The following is a 12,479-nucleotide window of genomic DNA, read 5'->3' on the forward strand; positions in this document are numbered from 1 at the left end:
TAATTTGTTTAAGATTTGGTGTTGATCAGGAATGTCAAATTGCACTGCTGAAGTGATAAATTCTGTGATAACTGTAATACTGAAACTTTCACTCACTGATAACCATGGCAGTGATATGTTGTGGTATTTTCATGACATTTCCTTTGCTGTACTTTGAAGTCTGGTTGGTTAAGTCAGGAAGTCTTTCCGTATTAGCAACACTGAAGTTAGGGTGGTTTCTTCTTCTCTTTTTTTCTTTTTTTTTTTTTTTTGTTAAATAAGAATGGAAAGCTGGCTGTTTAGGGTAGTGCTAATAGTGACAGGTGGTCACATATTACTCCAGTCTATCACATTTTTAAATGAAGCCCATTAAAATTTGGATTTTACATTAAGTAACATTTTGAAAGGAATCAGTAGGTTCTTTGTGCTCCACTTGTTAAAAATAAATAATTTTTTGTCTTTCGGTGGTGTATTAGGTTTAGGTTTTATTATATAGTGTCTACTCGAATCTATGTAAACTGATGGTCCAGTCCCAGAAATAATTACAAACAAGAGCAATCCCGGTTAATCATGCCTAATCTTGTGAAGAAAATTACTGATGTATGTTGGACTTGCAGAATTAGTTTCTCAGGAGATCCTGTTGATTTCAAAAGAACGTGTCTGCATAAGACTTCTAGGATATGGCTCATAGGAAAGGCGTTCAACATATATGCAAGTGGGAGTTAGCACTGGCCCAAAGAAAGCGAAAGATCTTTTAACTCCCCTTTTTTACATTAAGTAGTTTTCAGACTGATTTTTTTTTTTTATGATACACTCATTTCTAGGAGATTATTATATTTCTTGACTGTTCTGAATAGCAGAGTCATTGGCTTCCTGCATTAAAACTAAAACTGATCACCATGATGTAGGAATGTGTTGCATACTTAATATTTATATTTAAAGCACTAGTTATAATGTATCTAGCCTAAGTAGCTGTTTGGATATGCTGGTATATTTTTTGCTCAGTTTTTCTAGTCACTTACAGTTACTGGTGTGAAAGGGAAGGCTTCTTAAAAATTCACAACTCATTTTAACGTAAGAAAAGATTCCTGATTAATTTAAATATAATCCTGTCGAACTCACTGGCAACATTTATCCTTGTTCCACCAGCTTGCAGTTAGTCACTGTAAAACCACAGTTCAAAGCAAAATACTTTGGTTTCACTGCAACCACCAGTGTAATTATGAAGAAGATGCAAAAAAAGCCTACCTCTAAGCTGTTGTTTTAAAAGGTTATCGAAAAATATCTGCATGAAACAGCTAAAAGGCCTTACCAGGTGGTAATTGGTAATTATTATGGAAACATCTGATTGGAAAAACCCACCACTCATCTCATATAAAAAAAATTAGGTAGAAAAATACAAGCACTAATATTTCCATCACTGTTTCATGTATCAGGGGAAAGTAGGCCCTCAGTCAGCGAATACAGCTAAGTCTGTTTTGTGCTGTGGCAAATCCCATTGTGAAGAGGCTGTGAGTAATCAGAAGTGACAGCATAAGCACTTTCTGTTCAAAGTGATTTTACAGAAAGCATTATTTTCTGAGAAAAGTACACATATGGCTCCCATAATGCTGAAAGAGCACCGATGTATCCATTTATTAGCACTAGTGTTGGGAGAGGAAGTTTTGCAAATGGTGTTCAGATTTAAGACCTTTTTCTCTTCATTTTTGCATTCCATAAAACATCCTTAAAATTGTAGGAGCTGGCCAGATAGGCAAGGGTGGGGTGAGTACTTCTGCCAAGGGGATATTAGGACAGTTCGTGATGACGAAGACTCTGTCAGGAGCTGTACGTGCTGTTTAGTGGTCACTCGAGCAGTCAAACAGCAGCAAAAATGCTCTTCCTTGGTGGAAGAACAATTGTTCTAATGACAGATTTAATTTCAAATTCGAAGGGTAAGGCAGACCTTTAGAAAAACCTAGAGAGAGGGGGTTTTGCACTCATACCAAAGAGTGCACAAGATTATTATTTGTGCATTTTGACATAGATACTTCAGATCTCTCTGCTTCTTCTCGCTCTGCTCCTCTTCTTGCCCTAAGCTATCGTTCCTATAATAACACTCACTTCCTTGACACACGCAGCTGTCCTGTCCTGTCCACCTACTCTCAGTCAGCCAGTAACGATTGGACTGGAATGAAAATCCAAGAAAGCTGGCTCTTACAAATACGAATTTAAAGGATGAATTTGCCCCCTGTAGTAGCTACTTATGTAACTGAAAGGTTTTATTTTTGGTATGCTTGTTTTCCTTCTGTTCTTATTGCTCACCCTGGCTCTACAGTTTGAGGCTACAACCCTAATTCCTGGCATGAGGAATATGCAGATTTGGCTGAGACCTTTCACTTTAAGTCAGTACACATACACAATCAAGTTCTAGAATTCTGATTTTTGTTAATTGCTTACCAGTGTTTCACATTTACAAAACTACTCAAAGGAAGTGCTTGGAACTTCTCTTCCCAAAGCCTGGAGCCCCTCAGCTTTTCTTTTCAGGGAAAAGAAAGTTTCCAGTGCTCACACTGGTAGAACTTGGTGGTTCAAAACCAAAAGGCCAATAGCAACACAAGTGCAATTAAAAACAAAAATCCTGATGATGTTTATGTCAAACTTGATAGCTACATATTTGGGGTTGGCATTGTGGATTTATGTATCTACCAAAAACATGAATAGTTCGAAAACTGTTGGCTTTGGAAGTTAACTCTAAATTTGCAAATAAGGTATCTATATTTTTCTGAATTATTATAACCTACTGCTTCCCTGAGATGTTCTGCAACAAAGAAGCCTGAAATAAAAGCCTATTTTTTTTCAACAGTACTTTGTTTTTGGAAGAGGTCGTTAAAAGAATAAGAGGGTAGCTAAGGAGATTCAGGTCTCTCTGTCTTTCATGAATAGTAAGCCAAACAATTTCAATTCCAAAATTTCATTACAGGCCTTAGTCACAAATGAAATGTTTCAAATACTTGTACTGCTTCCAGTAACCTCTTTCTCTTCTCATAAAATTCCCCCCAAGGAGAGTGGAGCTTAAATACTGAGGGGTCTGAGTACAGCACCAGTTAGCTACTAAAGTGGAGACAATATTGTTTGTATTCAAGCATGAATTCCAATGACATTTAACAGAGTTAATTTTATCTTTATTTGGTATTATGAATTTCGCCTCATTCTGTTCACTCTGTTGCTTTCTTTAAATACCTCTCAAATTTCACTGGCACTGGACCATCGTTGATGATTGCTGCCACATGCCTGTCTAGCATAAAAACATCTTTATTACTTCAGAAAGTACATATTTAACAGCTTGGAGATATTTGCATCTGGCTTAGAATTATGGCAAGTAATAATCATATTGAGAGAGCTGTTTATTTGGTTTTAATGAGCATAAGCTACAGCTTGCAGTCAAGGAACTACTTGAACTTAGTAACATAGCAAATGAATTGTTGTACTGCTCGAATCTGTTCTGTCTGGGTAGTTTGATGTGCACTAGTTAATATGACTGTGGAAAAATTTTTAACCATGAAAAATAAAAGGGGGCTTCCATAGCGTTGTTAGTATCTTCTGTTTGCGTCAGCTTCAGTTTTAAAACAGCAGCATGTAGATACGCATTCCAACAACAAAACTTAAGCAATACACGTTGAAACATTTATTGATGAGGTGCAAGGAGAGAATATACCATTAAAGTCTGCATGCAAAGAAGGGGGATCCTCCCACCTCTAACATACAAATCATTGCAATTTTCATTCCTCTTTTATAGTGGCCGCTGTGTGTCTGAAATAAAATAGTTTAATGATGAAATACGCGTCAAAAGAATTTACTCAGTGGTCGCTTTACTAACATTGGTATCATTTCTTCCCTACAGGTATTTCTGTAACGAAGAAGACTCATACATGTAAGTAAGATCTTTTGATTTGGCCTTCTCTTACAAATGGAATTCATGTTAGGCTGTGCTGTGGCGCTCAGACTGTTAGGTGTCGGTCTGGTCTGAGAAGGCTCCGTTTTAAAAATTCTGGTGGGTTTTCTGCTTTAGAGAGGTTCCAGTCCTCGCCTGAACGGTTGTCTAAATGAATATACAGTGCATGTGTGTGTATATGTGTGTGCGTTCGCATATGTGTTAAATCAGAGGGCAGAAGAAAGTTGTGAAGAAAGGCAGAATTCCTTATTCTAGTATGTATACCTTACAGCTAGCTGATAAGTAATGTATCCAGAAAATACAGGTGAGGAGAGTGGTTATATTTTTGTACGTCTGTTATATATGCAGTATATATCCAATAAAAATAAATTAATTAATTGAAAGTCTTCTGTCCCTTCCTATGTGTTAATCTGTAAGATAAATCATTCTGTCCTTGTGCTTAAGGAGCTCTTGATGAAAATGAGGAGGTTATTGTTTTGCTCTCAACCATATAAACAAACAGTCTTCATAAATGGCAACCTTGGAAATGGAAGTGGATGCGTGCATTTACCTGTGTATACATTTATTCCAAATCTTCTTCAAAGACATCATTATTGGGGATCAACTCTCATCTACTCTGCAGTGAGTTAAAAGCACAATTCCAAGAAAATGTTACGGTTTCTAGCTGAAGGAGATATGTTGAGATTCTTCAAGTACCGTGGAGGTTTGGAAATCTGGTAACGTAGGAATTGTACTTGCCCTAGATCTGAAACAGGAGTAGGCTAAAGCTGAGGCTATTAGTCTCATGAAGGCCTTCTAACAAAACAGGTGGCAGGCTGCACAAAATTTACAAAGATACATGCGTTTTAACAGGGTTATGCATTTGAAGTATGTTCACCACAGCTTCTAGGATTAAAGTGGTGTCATAAAGTGCCTTAGATTAATTTCATTCTTATTTCATTCCTGGTTTTAAAATATTAATGTAATGAAATATCTGACTTGAGATTATGAATTCTCACCATATAGAGTTACAAAATACAGTTGCTTGATTTAAGAATTTCAAATGAGAAGCTGATTTGTATGAGTTTTGAAGCAAATGTTAAATGTCACAAACTTTTAGAGCATGATGGTCCTCCTCTGCTTAGGTGGCCTTGCTGCTTAATGCATTCTTAGGGTCAGATCCTCTTCGGCTGAATGCATATATGGTTTCCACTGAACTTAATGGGAGCTACAGCTAGGCGTCTGAGGGCAGAATTTGACCCTTAGATTTTTGGTGAATATTTGAGCTCATGCTGATTGAGATTGACAGTACAGGAGACTGAAGTCCTCTGTATATCCGCAGGCCAGGCATTGTACAGACAGCTTCCTTGCACAGCCTTGCCCATGAGCTCAACCCTGGCCTGGAGCGACCACCCTCTCTAGAGGTGGTAAGTAATTCGGTATTTATGCTAGCTCAGTCTTGGGTCTCTCTTGTATAGAGGCTAATGACTGTACATGGTGGTTTGTAACGTGCCACCTGGAAATGAGCTGCAATCACGCTATATATTTTGTATACAGCAGTGCCATGTACTGACCTGCTAGAAGAGTCACATCTCCAGTTCCAGTATTTGATACTTTTTGTAGAGAAGATTAAATAGTAACCACTGACCTAGAGAGCATAGGAAATATGCTCTTGTGCTGTGCCAGACTGATAAAGTGTTGTCATCATGTCTATCTCAGTGGATGCTATGTTTGAGGCCTATGATAAAAAAAAAGATGTATTCATCAACTGTGTTAGATGATTAGCTACTGTTCACCATATAGGGCCTTTAATCTAGTTAAGAGAGAAAGTAGGGTCCCAGCATCTTCTGTGTTGAGAACTCTGTTTGTGCCATTCTAAGAGAACTGTCAAAGAGTAGTTCCCCGATTTGTTAATCAGTTGTCATGCAATTGCTGAAGCATGAACAAAAAAGTTCCCTGAATAATGGGAAGATAAGCTTGCCCATTAAGAAAGAATTAAAATAGAAGGAGCAATATGCTGTAACTGGCATGATGAAAATGCAGGCTACGTTTCCTAGCAAATATGTATGAGGTTTCATTCAGTTTTGGTTAAAGTTCTTTTAGAATTCATTCCTGTTATGACAAATTCTTATAGAGAGGAATTAATTTAAATTTTGCATCTTTGGCATTTTGGCATCATGCACAATAAGTTGTTTTTTTTTTTTTTCTTATTGCCTAGAATTTTTTTTTTATTATTGAATAGAAGAAGTAGACATCAAAATTCACAGTTTAGAATGACATGGAAAAAAATTATATAAACACCTAAATGCAAAAATTACAACTCAAATCTGAGTTGTTAACAAATACAAATGACAAGAGAGTTTTTGTGTATCAAGTCGATCTAGTGTTTGCCTATCACTCTGTATCAGTATATGTAACATATCCAAATTAAGTTACATAGAGTAGGATTTCTGCAAATAAATTTCAAAAAACATTCTCACAAACACTTTGTGAAGTGTACGTACGTTGTTTGCATTACTGTTTAGAAATTAGAAATATGGATGAAGTCGTCTTATTCCAAGTTTACAATGTATGGCATATGACGGTGTTGACTGACTGTAAACTAGCACTTATTTCTAATGACCTTTTGACTTAGTTACTGAAGTATAATGCCAGAAAGTTTGATACATTATGCATTTGAAACATCAGATAAATCCTTTTCAGACTTCATCCTAATAGCCATTTTAATTGTGCAGATTTTTAAATCGGTGGTGGTCTGTCTCCACTACTTAGTTCTTCCCGGTTTTATTGTTTGAGATTTTGGGTATATTTTACCCCCTTCTTGGCATTAGTCTGTAACAAAAGTGATCTGTCAGCTGAAATTGAACTACTGTGCTGATGACAGGTGCTTAGGTCATTTCTGAATCAAACAGTAGTTCAGTATTTGTACACATGCAATATAGAGCTGAAGAAATACAGGTCTTTCATAATGTAACTAACTCAATAGAACCTGATAGATTTTCATTCTTCTTGATACAACTGATTTTATCCAAGTGTTCTGTTTTATTAACTGCTTCTCCACGTCCTCTCTTTATCAGAGTTTGAGCGTTACAAAACCTGCCATTTTTAAACAAGGAGTGTAATACTCTTCCAAGCAGCCCTAAGGGAATAAATTTTGTCCACCTCAAAATGCAGTTTTTCCCTCAGTAGGTTAAACAGTCTTTTGAAGTAAAACTTCATGCCGTCTGTCTATTTGTAGAACTATTCTCTCTTGGGCTCACATGGTGATTTGTTAGGTTAACCATCACCTTATATAACCTTTAGTCTAGCTAAGTCAGATGGTAGAGGCCAAGTCCTATCTATCTCATCTTCCATACAAAGTGGGACTTCTGGCGTTTCCGTTCTTTTTTGACTTGAGAACTGACTGACACTTAGATTCTTTTCTGATCGTTTAATTAGCACTGATATTTGTAATACAACCCTCTTCCTCTCATGTTTCCTGCTCTGAATAGAAAAGTACTCAAAGTGAATGGTAACTTTGATGCACAGCTTCAGACTTTTTGCAAATTCAGACAGGCATCATTGTATGAGTGATAATAAAGGTCTGAAATTATGGGGAACAGAAGGCTGCAAAGGACCCGGCATTTAGTGCCTACTGACTTGGGTTTACGCTTAGCCCTGAAGTGTGTAGTATTTCATTTCTGGCATCTTAAATCTAAATCTTGCCATTCTTCATGCAATGAGTTTGATGGCCTCTACCAGACCACTTGTGACTCAGAACTATCACACAGATAAATCACCTTATTTTTATATTCTTAAATGAATTTGACTTGACCGCCTATCAAAGTAAGGAGTGGTTTCCTGCAGATGCACCCAGAAGGCTAATATTGTAACGAATCCACGATGTAATGGAACCTTCTTTCTCGGACTATTTGAATTGCAATGAACCACAGTTAGAAGCTTCAAAGGAGTTTGATTATATAGCTGGAGTTCATATCTGCATAGAGATCCAGGTACATTCAACTATTTGCTTACCTGGCATTTTTAAGATAGAAATCAATCCTTCCTTTCACACAATGTTCCATCCATGTCTCCAGAAAGCCATGCAACGGCTCCTACCTTCCCTTGGTATGTTGTTCTGCAGCAGAAAAGAATTGGGAGCCCTAGCTCCTAGTGACACATACTTGTCGGTGCAGAGGCAGGGATCTGTGAGGGTGCTCTTACCTGGACTAGATTAACCCAGGTGCTACTCTGAACTAGGGCCTGCTCATTGGGTTTAACTTCCCAGTGGCAGTGCACCTACAGATCATTGTCAACACACGGTGTGGATGATGGACCTTTGTGAGCTGAGGCCAAAACTATTTGACAACTGCCTACTTCATGCACTTAGACTAAATTATCACCATTTGGAGAGAAAGAGCATGTTTCTTTGGGCTGTCCCAGTGATGGATAGCAAAGTACCTCAGTTCCTCTACCTGGGCCAGCTCACTTTTCAGGAAAATTTAAGATTAAGACCTCCCAGCCCAGTCTGTTCTCTCATGCCTTTATGATAAGGATTTCCTATTGGTAATAGAACCTTTTAGTTGTGCTACTTTGTCACTATTCTTTCCTAAACCTCTGACTCAAGTGAGTCAGACATTAAAGGCTGCTGCAAAATGGTGTTCAAAATGTACACCTCATTCTCCATTCACAGCAATCTGATCAGTTAAGCTGTTGGGAAGTTCGGCTTCATCTCAAACCTACGTGTATAGAATACTTTGCATTACCTTCCTGAGGGAGACTTAGGCCAGGGCAGCTATACCTTCTCAGTACCTGGACAGGTTTGGTGTGGACTGTCACATTTCAGCACGTTACCACTTGTTGTTACCTACTCCCTGAACTACCACAGGTTTTGACACTTGCTGCTTTATTCTGTGTCACTGCTTGGTAATGTGTGATACTGGCAGAAACGGTGTCTGGTGATTGTGCTTTGTAGATTGTATTGTGGTAGGTACAACAGTGAGAAAGCCACTATTACTGATCTGTGGACTAATTTTGTTCATCCTTTATTTTCCATGTTTGCTTGTAATGCAAATAAATGTACTTGTGTCATGGTTTAACCCCAGCCAGCAACTAAGCACCACGCAGCCGCTCACTCACTCCCCCCCCACCCAGTGGGATGGGGGAGAAAATCGGGAAAAAGAAGCAAAACCCACGGGTTGAGATAAGAACGGTTTAATAGAACAGAAAAGAAGAAACTAATAATGATAATGATAACACTAATAAAATGACAACAGCAATAATGAAAGGATTGGAATGTATAAATGATGCGCAGTGCAATTGCTCACCACCCGCCGACCGGCACCCAGCAAGTCCCCCGAGCGGCGTCTCCCCGCCCCCACTTCCCAGTTCCTATATGAGATGGGATGTCACACGGTACGGAATACCCCGTTGGCCAGTTTGGGTCAGCTGTCCTGGCTGTGTCCTGTGCCAACTTCTTGTGTCCCTCCAGCTTTCTCACTGGCTGGGCATGAGAAGCTGAAAAATCCTTGACTTTAGTTTGAACACTACCTAGCAACAACTGAAAACATCAGTGTTATCAACATTCTTCACATACTGAACTCAAAACATAGCACCGTACCAGCTACTAGGAAGACAGTTAACTCTATCCCAGCTGAAACTAGTATCACATTCAGCACTGTGTATTTTATATTTTCATAACCCAAGATATATCCAGATTTAAGAGAAAATACTTGTACTAAAACTCTCTCTAGATTAAGAGTCCTTTGTAACTCTAAGATATTTGCCCTTTATTTCAGACTTGGGACTTCTCTGCTTTTCATGATTTACCAAAATGATTATTCTAGAGTAATTTTTCTTAAACATTCTTAAAAATGTCAGTAGGCATCTCTGTATGAATTCCTTAATTTTGGATGAAATATTCCTTACTTACACTGAAATTATCCTTTCAGTTAATTTCTGGCAGATAAGAAATGTTTCCAAATCTAGGTGCTGATTTTAATGACATGAGGTTCTGCTGGAAAATTAAGTGGGGACTGTGTGCTTTTAATTATCACTAAATAAAAGCATTTGCATGAAGAGCTGGCAGCTTTGTCGGCAAAGGGTGGAAGTAAACCCATCCCTTCCGCTATCTGAGATCCCACAGCAAGCACCTATCCCAACCCCTTCCCTCACTCCCATATCAAGCTCTGGGACTATTCCTCCACTCATCTTGTAGTAGGTGTTGGTCTAGAGAAGTATCTTGACTCTGTGTACTTCAGTGAGACTTACCTTTGGGCTAAACGGTCAATTCATGTTTTAAGTTTACACTGCAGTTGAAAGGTTTGATTATACCATAGGGAGATCAACTTGACTGTATACTGCCTACTATATGTAACAAGACCTCAGAAGTCGGAGTGACAAAGTTCAGGTGTTTCAATAGATACCCATTATCGTGACAGGCCCTTAAGCCTTTGACTGGAGCTTGGAGTGCCGTATCTTCATTGTCGCTGCAGCATGACTAGCCAAAAAAGGCAGTGTCTTGTTCTTTAGGCATAGGCATGGTCTTAGTACTGTCCTGAGCGGAGATCCATTCCTAAATCACGTCCTTCCTATATCTTTGGCTCTAAGCAGTTGCTAAGAAAAGGACATCGCTTCTTCGAAACCAAGAGGCTGATCTGGGGCAGGAGACAGCTATTCAGCTTCTCAGATGTCCAAATATGCCAGAACTGTGGTTCACCAAAGTTCTACAAGCATATTAGGGTTTGCAGCTTAATTGAACCCAAGACCTGGATTTCTCTTTTTCTCTGATTTCACTTTCCACTTTATATCTATAGCCATTGCTAAAGATTTCTTGAAGTTTGTTAGTTATTTTGCTTAATTGCATTAAAGGGAAAATAACTGTGGGGTTTTTTTTTCCTGATACGATTTATAATTACTTAGTACATCTACTGTGCATTGTACTGTCTACTTTACCTCATGTGTTTTCGTGTGCTGGCTAAAGTAAACAAATGATACTTTTCCCTCACCAAATAGGAGCCTGCAGAAAACTGATGGTTAACAGGATCTGCTGTTAGCACCAAGGCCTAAAGAGAACAGGTGAAAACTAAACCCTGTCCCCTGAGGCCAATAAAATAGCTGTTTGGTCCCCTGTGTGTAACCTCCTAATAACTTTACTGGGCAGCCGTAAGATCCCTTGGGGGCTTCTCTGCAAGAGCACTCCCTCTCTTTGTTCAGATTGCTTATTAAAAATGATTTTATAATGAAGTTGCCTCAAATAGCAGCTACTTTCCTACTTGTCCTTGAAGCACTGTTTGCCCTGGTGAAGAATCCGAAGACAACTATCTAGGGCTTTTCTCTTGTTCAAAACTTTTACTGAACTACTGCTACACTTGATTTTATTTTTTTTTTCTTTTTTCCTGTGAGCCAAAGAAAAATATCTTCATCAGCAGCTAGATATTGTACCTTTAATTCCACTTTGACGCCATCTCCGTAAAAAGTGTTTTGGGTGTCAGCATCATCAATCGATCAGTTTTATTCCCTGCCACACAAAACACTATGCCAGTGACTTGTTTGTTGCCTGAAAGAGAATGTATGTTGCCTTCTTGTTGTGGTGGCCAAGTTATTGAGTACAAGGGCAAAGATTAAGGCATTGTCACATAATGAGGAGAGGGGGGAATGTTTTAAAATCAGAAAATGTTTCTGGCTGGCTTGGGAGAAAGAGTACGCAGAGTGACAATGCTGTGTGTGAATGTGTAACTTTCATGACGTGGATATAGCTGGAAATCTGTGGATGCTCTGGTTCTTCATGGTAGGTCTACAGCAGTGAAACATTTTCTGTGTGAAAGTTCTCATGTTTGTGAGAGAGACTGGCCCTCAGCCCGTGTGGAAGCAGCTGTGGGTAAAGCGTCGGGAAAACTTTTTATTAATGCATATTTTATGCCCTCACAGAATAACTGGTCAGAGGTGAGACAAATCCGGTGCCTCTAATCTTCTATTAGCTACCCAAAAGCTTGGCTTCTACCTGGGCTCCAACCTTTTGGCACAGTTGGAAGGAACATTTCGTTTTCTCTAAGGCTGATAGAACAGGCAATTAAATGCACTGCCCTGGAAGTCCCATGGGGAACTCTGTCTATTAGCTGCACTTGAAGCTAATGTCAGGTCTCTTCTCTGATTCTGTTCTGAGTATATGGAGCAGCTTCTACCTACATGGGCCTTTTGGCTGTAACCATTAATTATGGACTTATTTTACTGTGAGTTTTCTGGTGAATACCTTAAGATAGGTTTTTTCTGTGCCTTTATAGCAAAGTAGCGTGCAAACTACAGCAAGATAAAAAACTGCAAACAGATGAAAATTAATTTTGGCAAACGAAGACTGATAAACATGTGCAAAATATTAATCATCCACTGTTAAAATGCGTGTGTGTGTGTGTGTGTATGTTGGATTATAGTTCAGATACTTCTAAGTTACTGTTACCTAGCAAATTCAATTAGACAAGGCAGGAGAAAGGATGCTGTCTTAAATTTTGCAGGTCTTTATCTGGGGGTAAGTCCTGACCCTTTCCATACTTCTAATACATATTAATAGAGGGTACAAATCAATATATTCCAATTCTGCTCACACTTAATT

The 12,479-nt window shown here is 38.6% G+C and overlaps 1 protein-coding gene across 3 annotated transcripts in view; it reads left to right on the forward strand.

The window, feature by feature from the left end:
* The window catches only part of RORA (RAR related orphan receptor A), a 391,429-nt gene that overhangs the window by 266,042 nt on the left and 112,908 nt on the right, over positions 1-12,479 (forward strand). For all 3 annotated transcript variants that reach the window (XM_030015694.2, XM_030015693.2, XM_030015695.1), the window contains one exon: positions 3,863-3,892. In XM_030015694.2, the coding sequence (XP_029871554.1) occupies positions 3,863-3,892 (30 nt within the window). The remainder of the gene's footprint in view (positions 1-3,862; positions 3,893-12,479) is intronic.

Source organism: Aquila chrysaetos, chromosome 5 (genome assembly GCF_900496995.4).
Source record: "Aquila chrysaetos chrysaetos chromosome 5, bAquChr1.4, whole genome shotgun sequence".
NCBI lineage: Eukaryota > Metazoa > Chordata > Aves > Accipitriformes > Accipitridae > Aquila > Aquila chrysaetos.